The sequence below is a fragment of the Periophthalmus magnuspinnatus genome, chromosome 3 (genome assembly GCF_009829125.3).
Source record: "Periophthalmus magnuspinnatus isolate fPerMag1 chromosome 3, fPerMag1.2.pri, whole genome shotgun sequence".
In the NCBI taxonomy this organism is placed as follows: Eukaryota; Metazoa; Chordata; class Actinopteri; order Gobiiformes; family Gobiidae; genus Periophthalmus; species Periophthalmus magnuspinnatus.
The window spans coordinates 16,212,159-16,230,701 of record NC_047128.1 but is presented as its reverse complement, the minus strand read 5'-3'; the positions used below and the strand labels follow the sequence as shown (position 1 = coordinate 16,230,701).

Below are 18,543 nucleotides of genomic sequence, written 5' to 3'. Positions count from 1 at the left end.
ATCGTTATCTGCATCTGTTTAGACCTGAGAGAGGTGTAAGGGTCAGGAAGTTAACTCCGACTCACAGTATACACAATACTGATTCTGACACGACGATGAAAAAACACTGTAGACAATAGAATGTGATTTTCAACACGTTTTTATTCCCATGTGGCCTTATATCTGTGTAATCCCTCAGTCGTCCAGGTGGGTTCCATAGTGGTCCATGGGCATATACTAGTCTATGTGTCTTATACTTGTTCTGATACAGCCCAAAATCATTCTAAAGCTATTGAGAAAAGTTTTATTTCTCTCCTAGTATTCGATTTTGAATACTTTTGACAACCCTACAGTAATCAGATAACGTTTTCAGTGCCTCAGTGATCCAGCATGTTGCAATTTAAGTGAGCGAGTGAGCAATAAGACTGCGGTTACTATCCCTAGTAACTTTTTTTTCTAAGCCAAAAATGAGAGTAATCCATTAAACTGTGTCATAAAACATTAAAACAGTTCAAACGAATTGCGTGTGATGTCATCTTTTAGTGACAGATGTGAACCAGAACAACCAACTGCAGCTTGGTTTATGGAAGACTGTACACATCAACACAAAAAAAAAAAAACAAAAAAAAAAAACCCAACAAAACTTCATAATATACAATACAATACAAATACACTTTATGCAGATGCGCTATAACTTTTCTGATTGAGGGTCTGCTACATTGTTACTGTGCCTCAAATGTGACAGAATCGGGTTTTAAACTTTGACATCCATGAAACGAAGGTGGTGATGCCATGTATTTCAAGGTATTTAGAGCAATAAAAACACTTGACCTGACATGACCAAACACATCTGAGTGTAGACACAATCAAAAACATCTGACCCCAGAGCAGGTCCAGAACAGCAGCTCTGTCATCATCTGTCTCTGGAGCCAATATGACAAAACTCAGCCTGGATCCATCTTCACACCGCTGCTTACAAAAGACATGACCAAGCTAGGATCAAGTCAGATACAAGCTGAGAACTTCCATTTGAAGGTTATCGTGTAAAACCGGAGGTGGAGGGCAGATATTATGGTAAATACTGGAGTTACTGGGTCTACCCACATGAAACAAAAACAGGCTTTTGTTTGAAAATCTTCATGGTCATAAGTTCCATAAAGTCTTAAAAGCCTAAAATCTCAATTCTGATCTATGTTATAATGGTGTTTCCTTATCAAAAACACACCGGGAGTTGTGTTTTGTTTCATTCACACATGTTTAACGCACAAACCCTGCATTTTGAGCTTTGGCAATGCAGACACACTAATAAACCAGGATTACTCAAAATCGAATAAAACAAAACATAAGGTGACACCATTATAACATGGCTTAAAGTTCACAATAATCCATTTTGTGTAATATAGGACCTTTAAGGGGCCACTCACCCTTTAGGACAGAGAACCACACAAATCACATCCTCTTTTGTGCCAACTTCAATTAGACTTTTGAACAAGCACTAAACAAAGAAGCATATGGACCTCTTTTAACTGCTAACCCTCATATTTTATAGTTATATCTATATGGTCTCTTTTAACCAATGGTATGAACTGCCCTTGTTTTTTTTAGGATTGTCTTGTATGGATGAAGTCAGACCACACACGAAGTTACCCAAAGTGAAAAAAAAATAATAAATAAATCAATTGTAACAGTGTACACAGACAGGTGAGGCGGGTGCAGTGTCTTGACCAAGGACATAACAAAAGTATTGAGTGTGATTAATGCTAGTATGAAGTTTTTTAAATTGCATATGTTTAATTTTACTTCTACTACTGTTATTACTCAATTCGAATAGGTAATATTTTTATTAGCTGCTGGAATGTTTTGTTAGTCTTTTTCCGAGGTGGGTAGTACTCAGATACATTTACTTGAGCAAGTTTTTAAAGAAAGTGTCCTTATCTGAGTAGTTTTTCTAGTAGCATACTTTTACTACTACTTTTGAGTAATATTTTTATTGAAGTAACAGTACTCCTTGGTAAAAGTTTTGATTCCTCTTCCTACTGTGTGATTCTAAAAGTGACAAAAGGTTTATGTGGACAAAATTAAATAATTTGAACGTTTGTGTTTCTTGCACCGCTCCTTCTGTGTAATCCCTTAGTATAGTGGTCCGTGGGCGTATACTAATTTATGTGTCTTATACTTGTTCTAATACAGCTCAAGATCATTCTAAAGCTATTCAGGGAAGGTTCATTTCTGTCCTGTGAATGTATTGATACTTGCTCAAATGAGTATCTAGTTTCAATACTAGTAGTTGTGTGGATTAGTATCTGATTTTTGATACTTTTGACAATCCTATCATGGCGTGTCTTATCTATGCACCTATACTGTGTGTCCATAGACTATATATATAAATGGACATAGCTAACTGGGCTGATTCTGGGCTGTGCTTCCAGCTCCATCGGCTTTGGCTCCAATCCACTTTACTGTTGCCCCGTCAGCCTCGTCATTTTGGTCTTAAAATGTTTGTATTAACGCACTCTACATGATCCAGGTATTTTTATTTCGCTATTGCATCTGTAACTCAAGATGTGAACATTAATAACAGACAAACCCGATTGACAGTGCTGCTCAGTGCCCAACCCGCTAGACTAATGATGAGGTACTTTCATCAGCCTCACTCTGGATTGGCTCTTTGGTTGCTATGATACTCGTAGTCAGAACTCGGCTCCAAATTTGTTGCCGAACGCCACTCTCACTTCGTCCACTTCTGTATACAGTCTATAGGTGTGTCTTACCTATGCGCTGGTCAGGAGGGACCGGGGTGCGCGCGGTCACGTTGAAACACACAATAGCAGACATACAGGTGACGTCTTTGCCTCCACGCTGACAGTCCTTCACAAATATGTTGATCTTACTGGGCTCAAAGCTCACCGACGCGTAGATCCGGACCACGCTTTGGGACCTAAGGGCAGAGGGGAAGTTCAGCTGACTGACCGCGCTGACAGTAGACATGTTTCAGCTATATACAACATGCATAAGGTTTCACTGATTTACATATAGGTATTCACATTTATTCCAGACACAGAAGTAAATAAATAAAAGGGGGTTAGGTGCTTGTGTTTTGTTTCGGTCATTCTGGTGGGCGGCTGTGTTTATTTTTGTCCACTAAAATATTTTTGCTGATTAAAGTGTAAGTACTTCTTCTTTTTTTTTTTTTTCATTTGATAATACAGTGGGTCAGTTGGTAGAGTCCTCACCCTCTGATATGATGGTTGATGGTTCAAAACCCGTTCTCGACATAAAAAAAGAACTCCAAAACAAAACAAAACAAACAAAAAAAACATCATTGTTAGAGGTACCACAGATGAGTGCTGTCATTGTGTTCTTGGGCACTGGTGTGTGCGCGGGTGAAAGGTTCCTTGATGCAAAGCGTTTTGAGTGCCTTGAAGGTGGAAAATGTCCATCAAAAATGTGACCATTTACCATTATAAAAATTCAACATAAATTAATGAAAGCAGATTAGATCCAAGTTCTGCTTTTCACTTTTCCAAGAAGTAGTAGTTCAGTTTAAAATATTTATATTAGTATTATCTGGTTGACTGGTTCAGATTATTATGTATTTAATTAATTACGTTAGTATTACACGTCTATAATTAAAAAGATTTATTTGACTAAAACAAAACAAAAAACAACAAAACTTTTATTCACAGCTGACTGACTAAAACTAACTACATTTCTTTGGTGAGTAGGTCATGTTTAAACAATCAACCACCAGCTCTACTCCACCAGGACTAAACCAGGTCTAAACTAGGAGTCAGGGCAGTAGATGGGGGGACAAAATGGTCTGTTGTCCCAGGCCCTAGGATCTTAAGAACTGAACCCTCCTCCTTAATCTTTATTAGAGAAACGCCCACGGATTTCTATTGACAGGTCAAATGGGTACGCCATGTTATTCTAACTGTAACTAAAATTGGTGTAGAAAGATAAACGTAAGAATTTATGTTTATATTTCAATATTGTCATAAAAGATAATAGTCTCAAGATGAAATGGAGTGAATTTCTTTTATTTTACGTCTATGGGGTATTAATGGCTAACATATAACATATTTAGATCACCATGTTTGCTTTTATTGTTTTGAAAATGTTGTATTTGCCGAAAACAACCTGCTATCACAGCACAATCAGCGGGCTTCCCTCGAATAAAAATACTGCACATCGCATTAGGTTTGTCAAGTTGCTACGTACAGTTTTGTATCATGTTTTTGTATATTTATGGGGAATTGTTGTGTGAGAGCATGGGTGGACAGGGTCTTACAGCTAACCATGAGGGGGGTTCGAATAGGGACGGGGAGAGATCTCAAAATTACTCAGACATGCATGGATGACATCTAAAACCTCATCTGGCATGTTTTTAATGAGGAAACAACATTATAACATGGTAGAACGCTAAAAGAAATCAGCTTTGCATAATACTCCCTCTTTAAACATAAACTAAAGTGATAATATCTGTGTTTAAACTCTTCAAATTTGATAATGGTGAGAAAACCTAACTTTGTCCAAACACTATTTTAGAGATTAAACAAGCAGGACCTAAGAACTTGTATATTAGAACTTTGCTTCAAGAGACTCTCCTTATATGTACTTTATATGTAGACTGAGGTAATTGAAAACTACAAACCAGAGCAGGACAGCGGCCCCAAGCGAGCCCACAGCCAGGTCCACCAAACCGTCCCCGTTCATGTCCATGGCCCCATGAACACTACGCCCAAAGTACTGAAGCCCAGGGGTCAGGTCTGAGGCCGCGATCCTCTGAGGGGACATACACAAGTGGATCACAACACACGACAAGCGATTCAAGCATACACCCAAACTACATAAATGTAGACCCTTGTATTTGTTTTTAGTCCTGTCCTACCTGTTTGTATTTTGATTTTATTTATTTATTTTTGGTTGTATTTGTGGTTGCTACCTGCTTGTACTTGCGTAGGATACGGTTGTGCTGGCTGAAGAACACATACACCGCCCCCTTGTGGTCGTCCTCCAGTGGAGCACCCACCACCAAGTCGTTGAAGCCGTCCCCATTCAGGTCCGGGACAGGGGCCAGAGAGGAGCCGAAGCGAGCATTTTGTCCTCCATTATGGATCTCCAGAGCACCCTCAAAGACAAAACGGTTCTGCAAAGAATTCACATATCGTTTGTTATTTACATCCTAAGAATTAAAAAATTAGGCATAAATATCATATACTGATGATAGCACAAGGGCATGCTGTCCCATCAAGATGGTACATTTCATGTGTAAATATTTATGGAATATTGTTTCTTGGAATGTTACCATTTTCAAGAAACAAAAGGTTGGTGGTTTGATTTAAACTATAGTATATGTAGTACCTAGAGATCCTCTGGTACAGAACCTGTGCTTAAAGACAGTTAGATAATGTGAGTTAGTGGTTAGTTATTGCCCACACGGCAAGAGCTCAGGGTAGAGCTGCTGCTCCTCCTCTACATCGAGAGGAGTCAGCTGAGGTGGCTTGGGCATCTGTTCTGGATGAATCCTGAACACCTCCTTAGGGAGGCCCTGGGAAGACCCAGGACACACTGGAAGGACTATGTCTCTGAGTGTCTGGAGTGAGGGAAGTCTGTGCATCCCTGCTTAGATTACTGCGTCTGCGACTCGGCCCTGGATACGCAGAAGATGGATGAGACGTTGCCCACCACTGCAGTTTCAGTGCAGTGAGCACTATGGAAGCAGTATGTGATTATTGTAGTTGTCTCTGCAGATAAAAGGTTTGGATTTGACAGAAGATTTACATTAACAGAATTCTCAGTCATACGAGTCACAAGACTGAACCAGCAACAGTGCCCTGAGTCACTCATGGATCACATATGACACATGAGCACATGTCAAACACATGCTGGGAGCAAGCCCTAACCCTCTGCAACTTTCTCACTTTTATTGTGAAATACAAAACTGCAGGACAGAAGTTGGACGGAAATATTCTCTACAATCTACCATCCATTTGGCTACTCTGGGTTATAGTCAACTAGCCGGATATTGTGACTGCAAAGAGCAATGCAAATGGTGTCTGGGACACAACAGCACTATGTGTTGGGGGAAAGTTTAGCCACCTTTTATAGGCTAATGCTTAACCCACTGCACCACTGTATTTACCTTTATAGTAACTGTAAAATCCTCTAATCTGGCGGATTGTTGATACAGATAACTGAATGTCTTCTTCAGACCACACATTTTCAAACAGGAAAAATGTCAACCCTAACAAAAGCTGGCCTGTCCCCACTCCTCGGGCGATATTCTATTAATTCTATTTCTGAACTCAAATAACTTCCAAAGAAATGTCAGGAATCTTTGGGTTTAAAAGCAAACTATATCCTGGTGTGGTGCTTAAGTCTAGTCTATTCTTAGCAGCTCATAAGTCTGACAGAGACATGGCCAGACGGTGACAAGTGGAAAACCGTAGGAGCAGAATAGCGCAGTAGTATTCATCCATATCATTGGCCTCCCGGTGGTAAAGGTGATATAACTTGAGCTGGCTTGTTTTTTCAGTGGGACAAATGAGTAGCAGTAGATTCAGACCACTGTGTGCCGTCTAATCATAAAGTACTGTATCTACTGTAGAGCAGTTTTCTGATTGTTACCTTTCACTTGGCTGTTCTAAAGCTGTGCATGTGGATATTAGCACTGTCCCAAAGTGTTTGTGAGATATAGGAGCTGGTGAGATTGACTAATTTCAGTTTTGCGGTTTGAAAATCAAGTACCCCAACTTTAAAGTGCCCATATTACAGTATTTTCTGATCTAAGTTATAATGTTTCTTCATCAAAAACATACCTAGAGTTGTGTTTTGTTTCATTCACACATGTTTAACACACACAAACCCTGCATATTTAGGCTGTGTTCTCTCAAATTGAGTTCCACCTTGTGATGGCATGTACTAATACAAAAAGTACTCCCCTGTGTTTTTAAACGCCATACATCTATATAATACATCATTTCAACCAATCAATTTCCAAGCTAGCTGTTAACTTGAAAACTATACCACTATATGACATCACAAAGTCGAACAGAGCATTTTAAGCTTTGGAGATGTAGAACTGGTTACTCAAACATGTGTGAATGAAACAAAACACAACTCTGGGTATGTTTTTGATGAGGTAACAACATTCTAACGTGGCTTAAAGCTCACAAGCGTCAAAACTGTGCGCAATATACGACGTTTAAAACAACAGTGGAACTTAATCAAAACTGAAAAAGGGTCATCTGGTGGTAAAAGTCTAAACTGCATCACACAGATAACAAACATTAGCATCTAGTGTGATTAAGTCCCCTTCAAGTGCCAGAGCTTCACATGTGGAAAAAGCGTAGGAGCAGAATAGTACAGTATTCTATCCATATCATTGGCCTCCCAGTGGTAAAGGTGATACAACTTGAGCTGGCTTGTTTTTCCAGTTGGACAAATGAGCAGAGGTATATTCAGGAGCGGGACGTTGAGGTGAGAGCTCGTGTCAGTGACAGACACAGGGAGGGAGCTGGCTGAAAAACACTGTGACGGCTGCTGTTTAATAGGAAACATATGGACCAGCGCTCAGGTCGCAGTGAGTCCACAGTGGGTGATATACATGCGGACGTGTGCGCTGTAGGGGGCTGAGAGGTCTGCTACTCAGTATTTATACAGGGCAAAACCAGGGACTGAACCAGGACTTAACCAGGTCTTTAGGTTAAGGTACCATTTATTGTCCCCACAGGGAAATGTGCCCTCTGTATTTGACCCATCTCTTAATGCCGCTGGAGCACCTGTCAGGAGCAGTGAGCACCGCAGCGCAGTGTTTTCAGAGACCCATATCCAGATCTTGGGCTAGTCTTGGTCAGGACTTTCTTAACTGGAGGATTTGACCTCAGATTCATGTTTTGGGTTGATGGGGGAAACGAGAGTGCCCAGAGGAAACCCACCCAGACATGGGGAGTACATCCAGGCTACATACCCTACATTTAAATGATCAGTATGAAAGACTGAGGCAAAAATACTGTATATTTATTAAGCGTGAATAATACATCATATTGCAACTATAAAGGTCCCATACTATGCTAAATTTGAGCTTTTAGCCATGTGAGAACATTGTTACCTCCTCAAAAGCATACCTGGAGTTGTACTTTGTTGCATTCATGAATCCTGCATTATTAGACTCTTAAGAGCTGCTTTAAGCTTCAGTTGAACTGATTTACTCTGCAAGACGTTATAATAACCTTAAATTGTTGCCTTTAAATTGAGATTACCACAGAAAGTCTACAATATATTCTGGTGCACCAAGAAGCAAAGGTGTTTCAACAAGACTAATACAGCTGTAGGTTTTAGTTTAGCAATTCCAGGGGTGCAAATTATTCAAATGCTTCTAGAGAGGGTGTAAAGTTTAAAAACACAGTGAAGTGATTCCTGCATTGACAAGAACTCAGCCTAAATGTGCAGGGCTTATGTATGCAACATGTGCGAATGAAACAAAACACAACTCTTGGTATATTTGTGATGAGGAAACAACATTATAACACAAATAAAAAGACCCTATAAACTGAAAATATCACCACAAATCTTTTATACTCAGCTTGATCATAAAGTTTCCTATAGCCTTCCCATGACTTCCACATCTGCACCTGAGTCAACCCCGTCGCCATACCGACCCGCTCCGCAGCCCCTCATATGGACTCATTTGGCTTCTCCTCCTTAAAAACCCTCTCCTGCCTGTCATGTGGTTTGGACTGTGACACAAATCTTAAACCTTTTCCACGTCTGTTTAAATGCAGTCAAAACAGACGCGCCAAGCACATTTGTTATTCCAATGAGCAAGTCCGACGACACAGAGCTGTGGGAATTTTCCTCGTATTCCTGAAACTTCTCACCTCCGAACAGTTTGCTGGAATTGGCCCTAAATGTCAAGATTCTTTCCCTCTGAGTTCACCGTACGGCACTAATAAAAAAGAGGGTACATTCGGGTGCTGGTTTTGATGTTTTTTGGAGGGTGGGGTCAAAGGTCGTGCAGTGTTACCAGTGGAGTGTTTGAAAGGAGCGGAGGGGGGCGTGGAGTTTAAACAGGTGTGAGTCTATTAGGTCCAGGATACAGTGATTAGTGCCTGTAACTGCCAGTGTATGTGTATGTACGGAGCACTATGAGGGACACTTAAAAAAAAAAAAAAAAAGAAAAAAACTGACCGTACTGGAACTGGCACAGACAAGCCTATTAGAATTTCCTTTATATGCCCTATCACACCTAACGACTAGCTGCGGATGCTGTGGCCGCTTGCATAGTATTAATGAGATGAGATGATTAGTAGTCTTCAGAACTGATGCCGCAGATTGGCAGCGTCACTTTCACTTTCAGTCTACCCCAGGGCAGCTGTGGCATATCTCATCTTACTTTCACTTTTTTTTACTTCTCATATTCAGTGGTGCAAGAAGTGGTCCGTTTTGTTACTTAGGTAAAAGTACAGATACCAGAGCAAAGAAGTACTCAAGCAAAAGTATCACTAGACAAAATCTAGTCAAGTAAATGTATTAAAGAACCCCATTAAATATGTACATAAGAGTAAAAAGTAAAAGTATTTAGTACAGATTTTCATGTCTTATAAAGCTTTAAATGTATTGATTTTGATACAGATTTGTGCTGAAATTTGTTCAACACAAATTTTTTTCCTAGCTGTTTTTATTTGTGTATTTTTATTTGCACAAACTACAAACGTGTAAAAAAAAACTAAAACAGAAAAACCTCAGACTTTTCTGCAGGTCTCAAACTGTAATAAAAAAAATACTTTTACTTTTCAGTCCAGTTAAAAAGTGTAGTGAAGTAGAAAGTACATATACCTGCTCTCAAATGTAGTGAAGTAAAAGTAAAAAATATCCAAAGTAAAGCACAGATACCTAAAATCTTTACTTAAATACGGCACTTTACTACTTTTACTTCATTATGTTCCACCACTGGTCATATTGAGAACTGTGTTTTTTAAAATGGGGAAAGCCTCTGATCCCGATGCGCTCTAACCTGTTCAGTGACCCTGTAGATGTAAACTTTTCCTTTTTCCATGCCGGCGCTGAAGAACATGGGGGCGGCCACCAGCAGGTTATCAGTTACTCCATCACCGTCTATGTCCACTGGAGCGATCTCACTGCCGTAGTACGAGCCGATCTGTGACAAGAAAAGACATGATGCAGTTACACTCTATGGCATCAGGTTTAGGCATCTCAACTGTAAATTCAAGTCAGAGGATTTTCACAAATATCAGTATCAGTGTGAAATTTTGAATTGAAAAGTACAAAAAGCTAAAAAAATTCCCTATCAAACCATTCCTTGTGCATTCATGACTACTTTTGCCTTTTATCAACCAAATATTCATTTAAATTCAGCGAGTGTGACGTCACCCATAGCGCTCGGCTCCAGCCAAATGAAGCTTGTAGGGGCGAGTTTGTAGCTGAGTTTCATATTTGGTTGCTATGATACTCGCGGTTGGAATTCCAAAGAGCCAATCAGGAGCGAAGCTGTTGAAGGCAACGCCGCTTCCTGCCTGAACAGCTGGTTTGGCACTGCTTAGCAACGCTGTCAATCAAACCTGTTGCTAACACTGGCGGGAGTGACCTTGAGGAAAGAAGATGCCCGATTTGTCTCTTTTTAATGTTAATATCTTGATTTACGGACACCTTAGTGAAATAAAAATACCAGGATCATGTAGAGTGGGTTAATACGAGTATTTTAAGACCAAAACCAGACCAGCAGTTATAGAGAAAGGAGTGACAGTTTTCTAATGTCAAGTGAGTCGATGGAGCTGGACCCATGCTCACTTACTATTTGGAATACGGTCAATGGTTTGCATCCAAGGTATTTCAAGGTTTTAATCTCAAATTGTGGTATTCTTCTAAACAGACGTCAAGTGCCCGTTAAATTATTAAAAAACAGCAGATATTTACCACATTTAAATAGCTCAGACTTTGAAAGTAGCTGAAATCTTAATCTTAGGAGCCAATCAGATTGAAAGCAGACTGGATCAGCCGCCGTTATGTTCCTTTTCATATTAAAAACACATGCGTTATTAAAGAAAATTGCTCCTGAGAACTGCACGAGTCTCACTGGACATGTGCCAGTAGCAGCAGAGAGCCTGACCCCGATTAAAGCAACAAGACCTGTCTTTCTTGCGCAATTATAGCATTGAGATGAAATAAGCTTGGGTAGTTGCTAGCATTGTCACGATGATAATAACAACAAAACATATTGATCCATGGGTGTATACTAGTCTATGTGGTTTTATACTTGTTCTGATACAGCTCAAGATCATTCTAAATTTTTCTGTTCATTTCTGTCCTGTGAAAGTGACTTTTTTAGTATTGATACTTGCTCAAATGAGTAACTAGTTTTGATAGTAGTCTTAGTATCAATTAGTCACCAATTTTTTAAAACTTTTGACAACACTAGTATCTGCGGCTCCAATCTGAACCTTTTTGATAAAGTTCACAACCTGGCATGACCCCTGTGTTTTGCTCTGTGTTTTGGTGCTGTTTTCCCCCCCTTCCCTCTGTGTCGGTGCCTGGAGCCGGGCAGAGATTCGGGCTCCTCCCATGCACACCTGCAATAAAGCTGCACCTGGGGAGGACAAAGGGACTGAGGACCTGACACTCTGCGCCAGATCGTCCGCGTATCCTCAGTGATCCCGCTCCCTGAACCTGCACCGCGCCTCCGCCTCCGACCCAGCTCTCCACGACTGGTACGACCATCTCATGCTCTGATCCCACCCAACTCGACTGGTACGGACTTCCTCGTCTCTGACCCTGCTCCGCTCGAAGACTACTGCATACAACCCCACTTTCAAATGTCTGCTCCGTCTACCTTCATTCATATTATTGTGACTGTAAATATACTTTGTTCATACGTTCCACCCAAGTCTGAATCTTTGGTCCCCCAGTCAGTCGTTAAGACAGTATCCAGTTTTTTCCTGTATTTGAATGTGTTCCAGTTGAGTTAAGTGGCTTCCATTGGTTATATTATAAATGATGCGTTAATGCCTAGAATAACAATTTGCAGCTACTTTATTTACAATACATTACAGTTACTATTTATGACCACTTGGGGCACCCCTATATGGCATTAAGTAGCATGCATTTAAGCAGGTTCTACAGCGCCAGTACATTTCGTGGCAAGTTGGTGCAGTCTGAGATAAGATCCAATACATAATATTTTCCATTTCTTCTGAGCCAGCGCTAAAAATACACATTTCCATCCTTTTCTTCATCCATCTGACTATGAAGGTATTAAACAATCTTGAATTTTTAGTGTCACAGATTTTTTAACGGTCCTCCTCCACAACAGCATAACCACCAGCCTCCTCAGCTTCTCCATCGTCTCTGCACTAAACTCCTCCAGTGTGCGTGCTTTTTTACTCCTGCTGTCGTTTGAGTGCGAGCTGTGTACCTGCTGTCCTTTGAGAGAGTGCAGGATGCTGAGCTCTCCGCTGTTCTTCAGGGTGAAAACAATGACTTTTCCCGTGTGGTTGAAACGTGGAGCTCCGGCCACCAGCAGACGGCCGCTCCGGGCTGACACCACTGAGGTCACCGTGTAACCTGAAACAATAGCAAACAAATTTCAGATTTATGCAAGAACTAGGGATGTTTTGGGTAAATTTCTGTAACAATTTGTACTTTGTAGTTTTTTAAGATTTAGTTCACGGCTCATAGAACATTTGAGTGCGGACTGAAGTTCCATTTCAACTGCCTGGGATCCAAAATACACACTTCTTAAATACTTTATAAGGATGTTTGAGTCTGGTCCTGGGTGAATCTCCCTCCGATTTCAGATGGGCGTGATTGACAGCTGGATTAGCCAATCAGGGACACACATGGTCCGTCTGTATCAAAACAAATATGGCTGCTTACGAGGAAAAAAAAATTACAGGGTCCTGAAAAATGCAAATTTCTGGGTGGCCAATGAGCTCCGTCGTGAAATAAACAAATCTGAGCCTGCCTTGAGACGTGACGAAGGGAAAGGTGACCAGACTGATATCCATCTGTACAGAAAAACAGAGAGAGTTTACGTCTCTGTAAACCCTCAGTCGTCCAGGTCCGATCCATGGCAAAAGATGAAGATGAAGTTCAAATCTGTTAATTGGACAAATCGTTCTAAGAGTGAAGACGTTTCACTGCTCATCCAAGTTGTCACTGAAGAAGCGACTTGGATGAGCAGCGAAAAGTCTTAACTCTTACAACGATTTGTCCAGTTGACAGATTTGAACTTCGTCTTTTGCCATTTTAGATGACATTAATCCTTGTAGAAGTGTAAGCTACAAGATTCTAAATACACCATAGATACAGGATATTTAGTTAGTCTCTTGACAGGATACTAGATTGACTTAATAATTGCTGCCTTTGTAATCTGACATTTCAAATTGAGACATGATTGTAATTAAGGGCCTATGTTATACTATTTTCTAATCTATGTTTTAATGTTTCCTCACCACAAACATATCTGAAGTTGTGTTTTGTTTCATTCACACATGTTTAACACACAAATCCTGCATATTTAAGCTGAGTTCTTCAAACAGAAAATAGTTTGTCCCACTTTAAACTCCATACACCTTCACTAGAATCATTTGGATGATTTCAGCTCTGGAATTTCCAATCTCTACTAAACTGAACGTAAAATGTAGCTGTCAACTTGAAAAATACCGCTTCATGACATCACTAAGTGGAACAGAGCATTTTGAACTTTGGGAATGTAGACAGACTAATAATAAAGGCTTACTCAAACACGTGTGAGTGAAACACAACACAACTCCAGGTATGTTTGGCATGTCTATTTTGTATAATATAGAGAGACATTTAATTGTACATCCAGAGTTCGAATGCAAAAAGTCTTTAATATTTTGTGGATCAGTGAAGCCATAAAACTGACATCCTTAATATTATTCTGTTCTTATAAAACGTTCCCACAATTATATTTCCTTTAGCTACATGACTTGAAAAGTGATTTAGTCATATTATTTTTGGGTAAAGAATCCATTTGTAGATCTAGTTCTTGCACATATCCCTCTGAACTTGATACGACGTTATAGTGCCATCCATAATCCCGATTAATAGTAAAATCCTCGTATAATCCTGCTATTCTACGCCCAATTTGACATATCTGACCGCCCTGGCTCCTCAGCTGTCTCCTGTGCTATCCCTTGTATCATGTTTCCTTCTTAAACCCCATTTTCTTGCTCAATATTTTTCCATTTAAATCTTCCAGCCTGTTCCCAGCATTCATGTGTCTGTGCCCTCTCCCAGTCTGCCCTGGCTCTGAGCTCCAGGAACAGGCTCCAGGACCAGGCTGATGGTGAAAGCAGGAGGCTGTGGAGGAGACGGTGGAGGTGGGCCAGGTTGGGTTGGACCGGGCAGCCTGTGAAGTGTGCTGCTAAAGCCACTGAATGTCCTACAGGTGATATTTTTAGCTTTATAATTTAAAGAGGAGGTATTTTGTTTCCTCCATCAAAACCATGCATGGAGAAGTTTTAGATGTCATCCATGCATGTTTGAGTAATCTAGCGATCTCTCCTGGACCCTACTCGAAGCTTCTTTACTGTTAGGAGATTCTGTGCAATGCTCGACTCACAAGTCTACGTCATTCATGCTCCCATATGACAATTCTCCATAAATATAAAAAAAACATGATGCGATGTGCAGTGTTTTTATTAGCGGGATGCACACTGACGCTGTTGTGCTAGTGCCCTGAAGGGGGAGTGACTTAGTGCGGAGAGTAAAGGGAGGGGAGACATAGAGTTTCAAAACCAAAAATGAATATAGCATTTTGAAAAACAATAAAAGGTGACCTGGTGATCTAAATATGTGATGTGTTTGCAGTTAATGCCACATAGAAATAAAATACTCCCTCTTTAAGTTAATGTGGTTTTTAGTCCTAGATCAGGGATGTTCAAGTATTTTATTTTTTTACAAAGAGATGCATATTTAAACATTAAAAATGGAGTGTAATACAGTGAGACAATCAGATGGGTTCACTGAAGCTTTGACAGAGCCGCTGGCCTTTTTACAGGGACATTTTAGGTCTCTAGCACAATGCAATGTGGTGTTATTGAGGTCACAGCAGTAGGATTACTCAAATTTGTAGTTAAAATACCACAGGTACACTTGAGGTTCTGGTTCAGGTTAGACATTTGACACAGTACTCCTTGTTCTGCCAACCTCGATATTACTCTAATGCTATAATTACTTGGATTTAGATGATAATAACTTGACTTGGATTCAGAGTCAAACTTTATTTGAAAGTGCGTATGACAGGTTTTCATGTTGACTTGTCTGACTTGGTTTGGTGGGATAGTACCTGTGGTCAGTATTTATCATAGTTTAGATAAGTGAGGTGGCAGTTTGTGGAAAAAGACAATAAAAGTACAAAAATACAGGAAGAAGCACCGACTTCTAAAATGGACTACCTCTACCTATGTCATCAACTGAGACCATTTATGCACAAGGAAGATATTTTTCTGACAGTTTAACCACTGATTTAACAAAATAAAGGTGTTGTCATTCATTTTATCAAATTACACACTCATAACTATTAGATTAGATTTTGGCCCTTATACTTGCTAGGTAACATAGCTCTGCATGTCCAACCAGGAAATAAAATGATAAACCTCGCCAAAATTACAAAACTAGAAAAAAACTAAGCAAGATTTTTGGTAAAATATTAAATCTAATGTTAACTATGTTTTAGAGAAATTAGTAATCTAATCTGTCATATGCACTTTAAGACTCAGACTCGAACAACAAGGGCTAAGACTAGATCATAGACTGTATATGTAAAGTGACATAGTTAACCTGCTAGCCACTGCATTCCAAATAGGAAGTGATCCAGGTTCATGGACTCCAATTCACGTTACATTGGAAAACTGTCATCTGTCTATTTGTAAATGCTGCTGTCAGACTCGTCATTTTGGGCATAAGACCCGTACGTCGTATTAACCCATTTTACATGATACTGGCATTTTTATTTCGCTATTGTCTGTAACTTAAGATATGAACATTAACAACAGACAAAACAGGCACTGTCGATCTCGCTAGCATTAGCAACAGGTTTGATTGACACCGTTGCTAAGCGCCTGCTCCCTGCTAAACCAGCGGTGCGGGCGGGAAGGAGGCATTACCTTCAAAAGCCTGTCTCCAGATTGGCTCTTTGGTTGCTATGATACTCGTAGTTGGAATTCTTAATATGTAACTTTTCAGCCCTGTAACTGCTCTTGCCTCGATGAGCTGCTTCATTTGGCTGGAGCTGAACGCTATGGGTGATGTCACACTCACTTAGTCCACTTCTTTATATTCTCTATATCTTCTATATATACTCTTCTTCTATGGACTAGACCTTGGACTTTGACTCTAGCTCATTGTCATCATCATCATCATCATCATCATCATTATTATTATTATTATTATTATTATTACATGAATAATATTACATAAATGCACTGCCTGGCCAAAGAAAAAGTTGCCACCAAAAAAAAGGTCACAGTCTAATATTTCGTTGGACCGCCTTTGGTAATGGCACGGATTATCTGTGGCATTTTTTTGATAAGCTTCTGCAATGTCACACATTTATTTCCATCCAGTGTTGCATTAATCAATTAACCAAGATGTTGCATTGATGATGGTAGAGTCTGACCGCTGCACAAAGCCTTCTCCAGCACATCCCAAAGATTCTCAATGGGGTAATAATAATAATAATAATGCCTTACACTTGTAATGTGCTTTACAGGCTTGTCAAAGCCTCTCAAAGCGCTACACTATAGTCATTATTCATTCATTTCCACACTTGGTGATGGTAAGCTACTATTGTAGCCACAGTTGCCCTGGGGAGACTGACGGAAGCGAGGCTGCCAATCTGCGCCATCGGCCCCTCCGACCACCACCTATCATTCACGCACACACCACTTTCATACTAGGCAATGTGGGTGAAGTGTCTTGCCTAAGGACACAACGACAGAACTTGGTCCGAGCGGGACTCAATACTCCGACCTTCGGGTTGGGGGACCAACACTCTAACCACTGAGCCACTGTCGCCCTAAGGTTAAGGTCTGGACTCTGTGGTGGACAATCCATGTGTGAAAATGATGTCTCATGCTCCTGAACCACTCTTGAACAGTTTGAGCCCAATGAATCCTGGCATTGTCCTCTCTTGGAATATGCCCGTGCCATCAGGGAAGAAAAAATCCATTGATGGAATAACCTGGTCATTCAGTATATTCAGGTGTCAGCTGACCTCATTCTTTGAGCACAGACTGTTGCTGAACCTCGACCTGACCAACTGCAAGAGGCTCGGATCTATTTGCTTAGTTAAATCCAGGATTTTTTTTATTTTTTTTTGACCGGGCAGTGTATGTTTAAAAATCCCAGAGCATTGATTTATCATTATGTCTCTCCTTTCAGTACCACAGCCTCAGTGATACACAAGCAGAACCAGGTACATGTGTGTGTTCCTCACCCAGATAGGCTCCATGGTTCTTGAGCTCCTCGGGGAACTCCTGAGCGTACGAGACCTTGGGAGGGATGACCTTTCCCTGCCGCGTCTCCTTCAGCACAGCCCCGTTCCAGTCATACGCTCCAACGGCCCCCACCAGAATGCCATCCTGAAACAAAGACAGGAAGCAAGTCACTTTAAAGAGGACATTTTGTGTTGTTTTTTCTGGTACTTAACATCAAAGTACAACATACATAGATGATTGTTTTAGAATTTGTTCATTATAAAATCCAATATGGAATAGTTGTAGCTTATAGAAATAGTTTGTGGTCAAAACTGCAGAACTGAGAAGCCTTTTTATAGTAAAATTTCATCGTAGCAATCGGCATATTTTCATTTACATACATTTTTAAAAAATGTCTACGGCACATGTATGATTTTAATTGATCACATAATCGGTAAGTACAGCGATTTAGGCGGGGATAGGTGGTAGGTGAAACTGGAATGCCCTGAAGATGATGTTTGACTCAAATAAGTACCACTATAACATTGTTAAAAGCTCATAAAAGAAAATTGTGTAGAATATGTCCCCTTTAAAATGAGCTTCAACAGATTACCCTTTTCTTATCAAGGTGACAAATGACATCCGCCTGAACACTGATGCAGGCAGAGTCTCAGTCTTGATCCTGTTAGATCTGAGTGCTGCTTTTGATACTGTGGATCATGGGATCCTCTTACAGAGACTAGAGGACTGGGTGGGCATCTCTGGTACAGCACTAAACTGGTTCAAGTCCTATTTAGAAAACAGGGAGTACTTTGTTGAAATTGGAAAATGTATATCAGATAAAATGTCCCTGACCTGTGGTGTGCCCCAGAGTTCAATCCTGGGACCCCTGCTGTTCAATCTCTACATGCTGCCGTTAGGCCAGTTAATACGCAGCAATAATGTGTCTTACCACAACTATGCAGATGACACTCAGATCTATCTCTCACTAGCAGCAGGTGAATATGGACCAGTGGATTCACTCTGCCACTGCATCCAACAGATCAGTGTGTGGATGCAAAACAACTTTCTTCTGCTAAACTCAGACAAGCCTGAAGTC

At 40.4% G+C, this 18,543-nt stretch overlaps 1 protein-coding gene across 1 annotated transcript in view; it reads right to left on the bottom strand.

The window, feature by feature from the left end:
• itga11a (integrin, alpha 11a) overlaps nt 1-18,543 on the bottom strand; it is a 110,892-nt gene that overhangs the window by 29,092 nt on the left and 63,257 nt on the right. Inside the window, exons 11-16 of the mRNA XM_033988910.2 lie at nt 17,465-17,609; nt 12,413-12,561; nt 9,998-10,141; nt 4,925-5,128; nt 4,634-4,764; nt 2,751-2,917 (exon numbers count right to left, since the gene is read on the bottom strand). Of these exons, the coding sequence (XP_033844801.2) occupies nt 2,751-2,917; nt 4,634-4,764; nt 4,925-5,128; nt 9,998-10,141; nt 12,413-12,561; nt 17,465-17,609 (940 nt within the window). The remainder of the gene's footprint in view (nt 1-2,750; nt 2,918-4,633; nt 4,765-4,924; nt 5,129-9,997; nt 10,142-12,412; nt 12,562-17,464; nt 17,610-18,543) is intronic.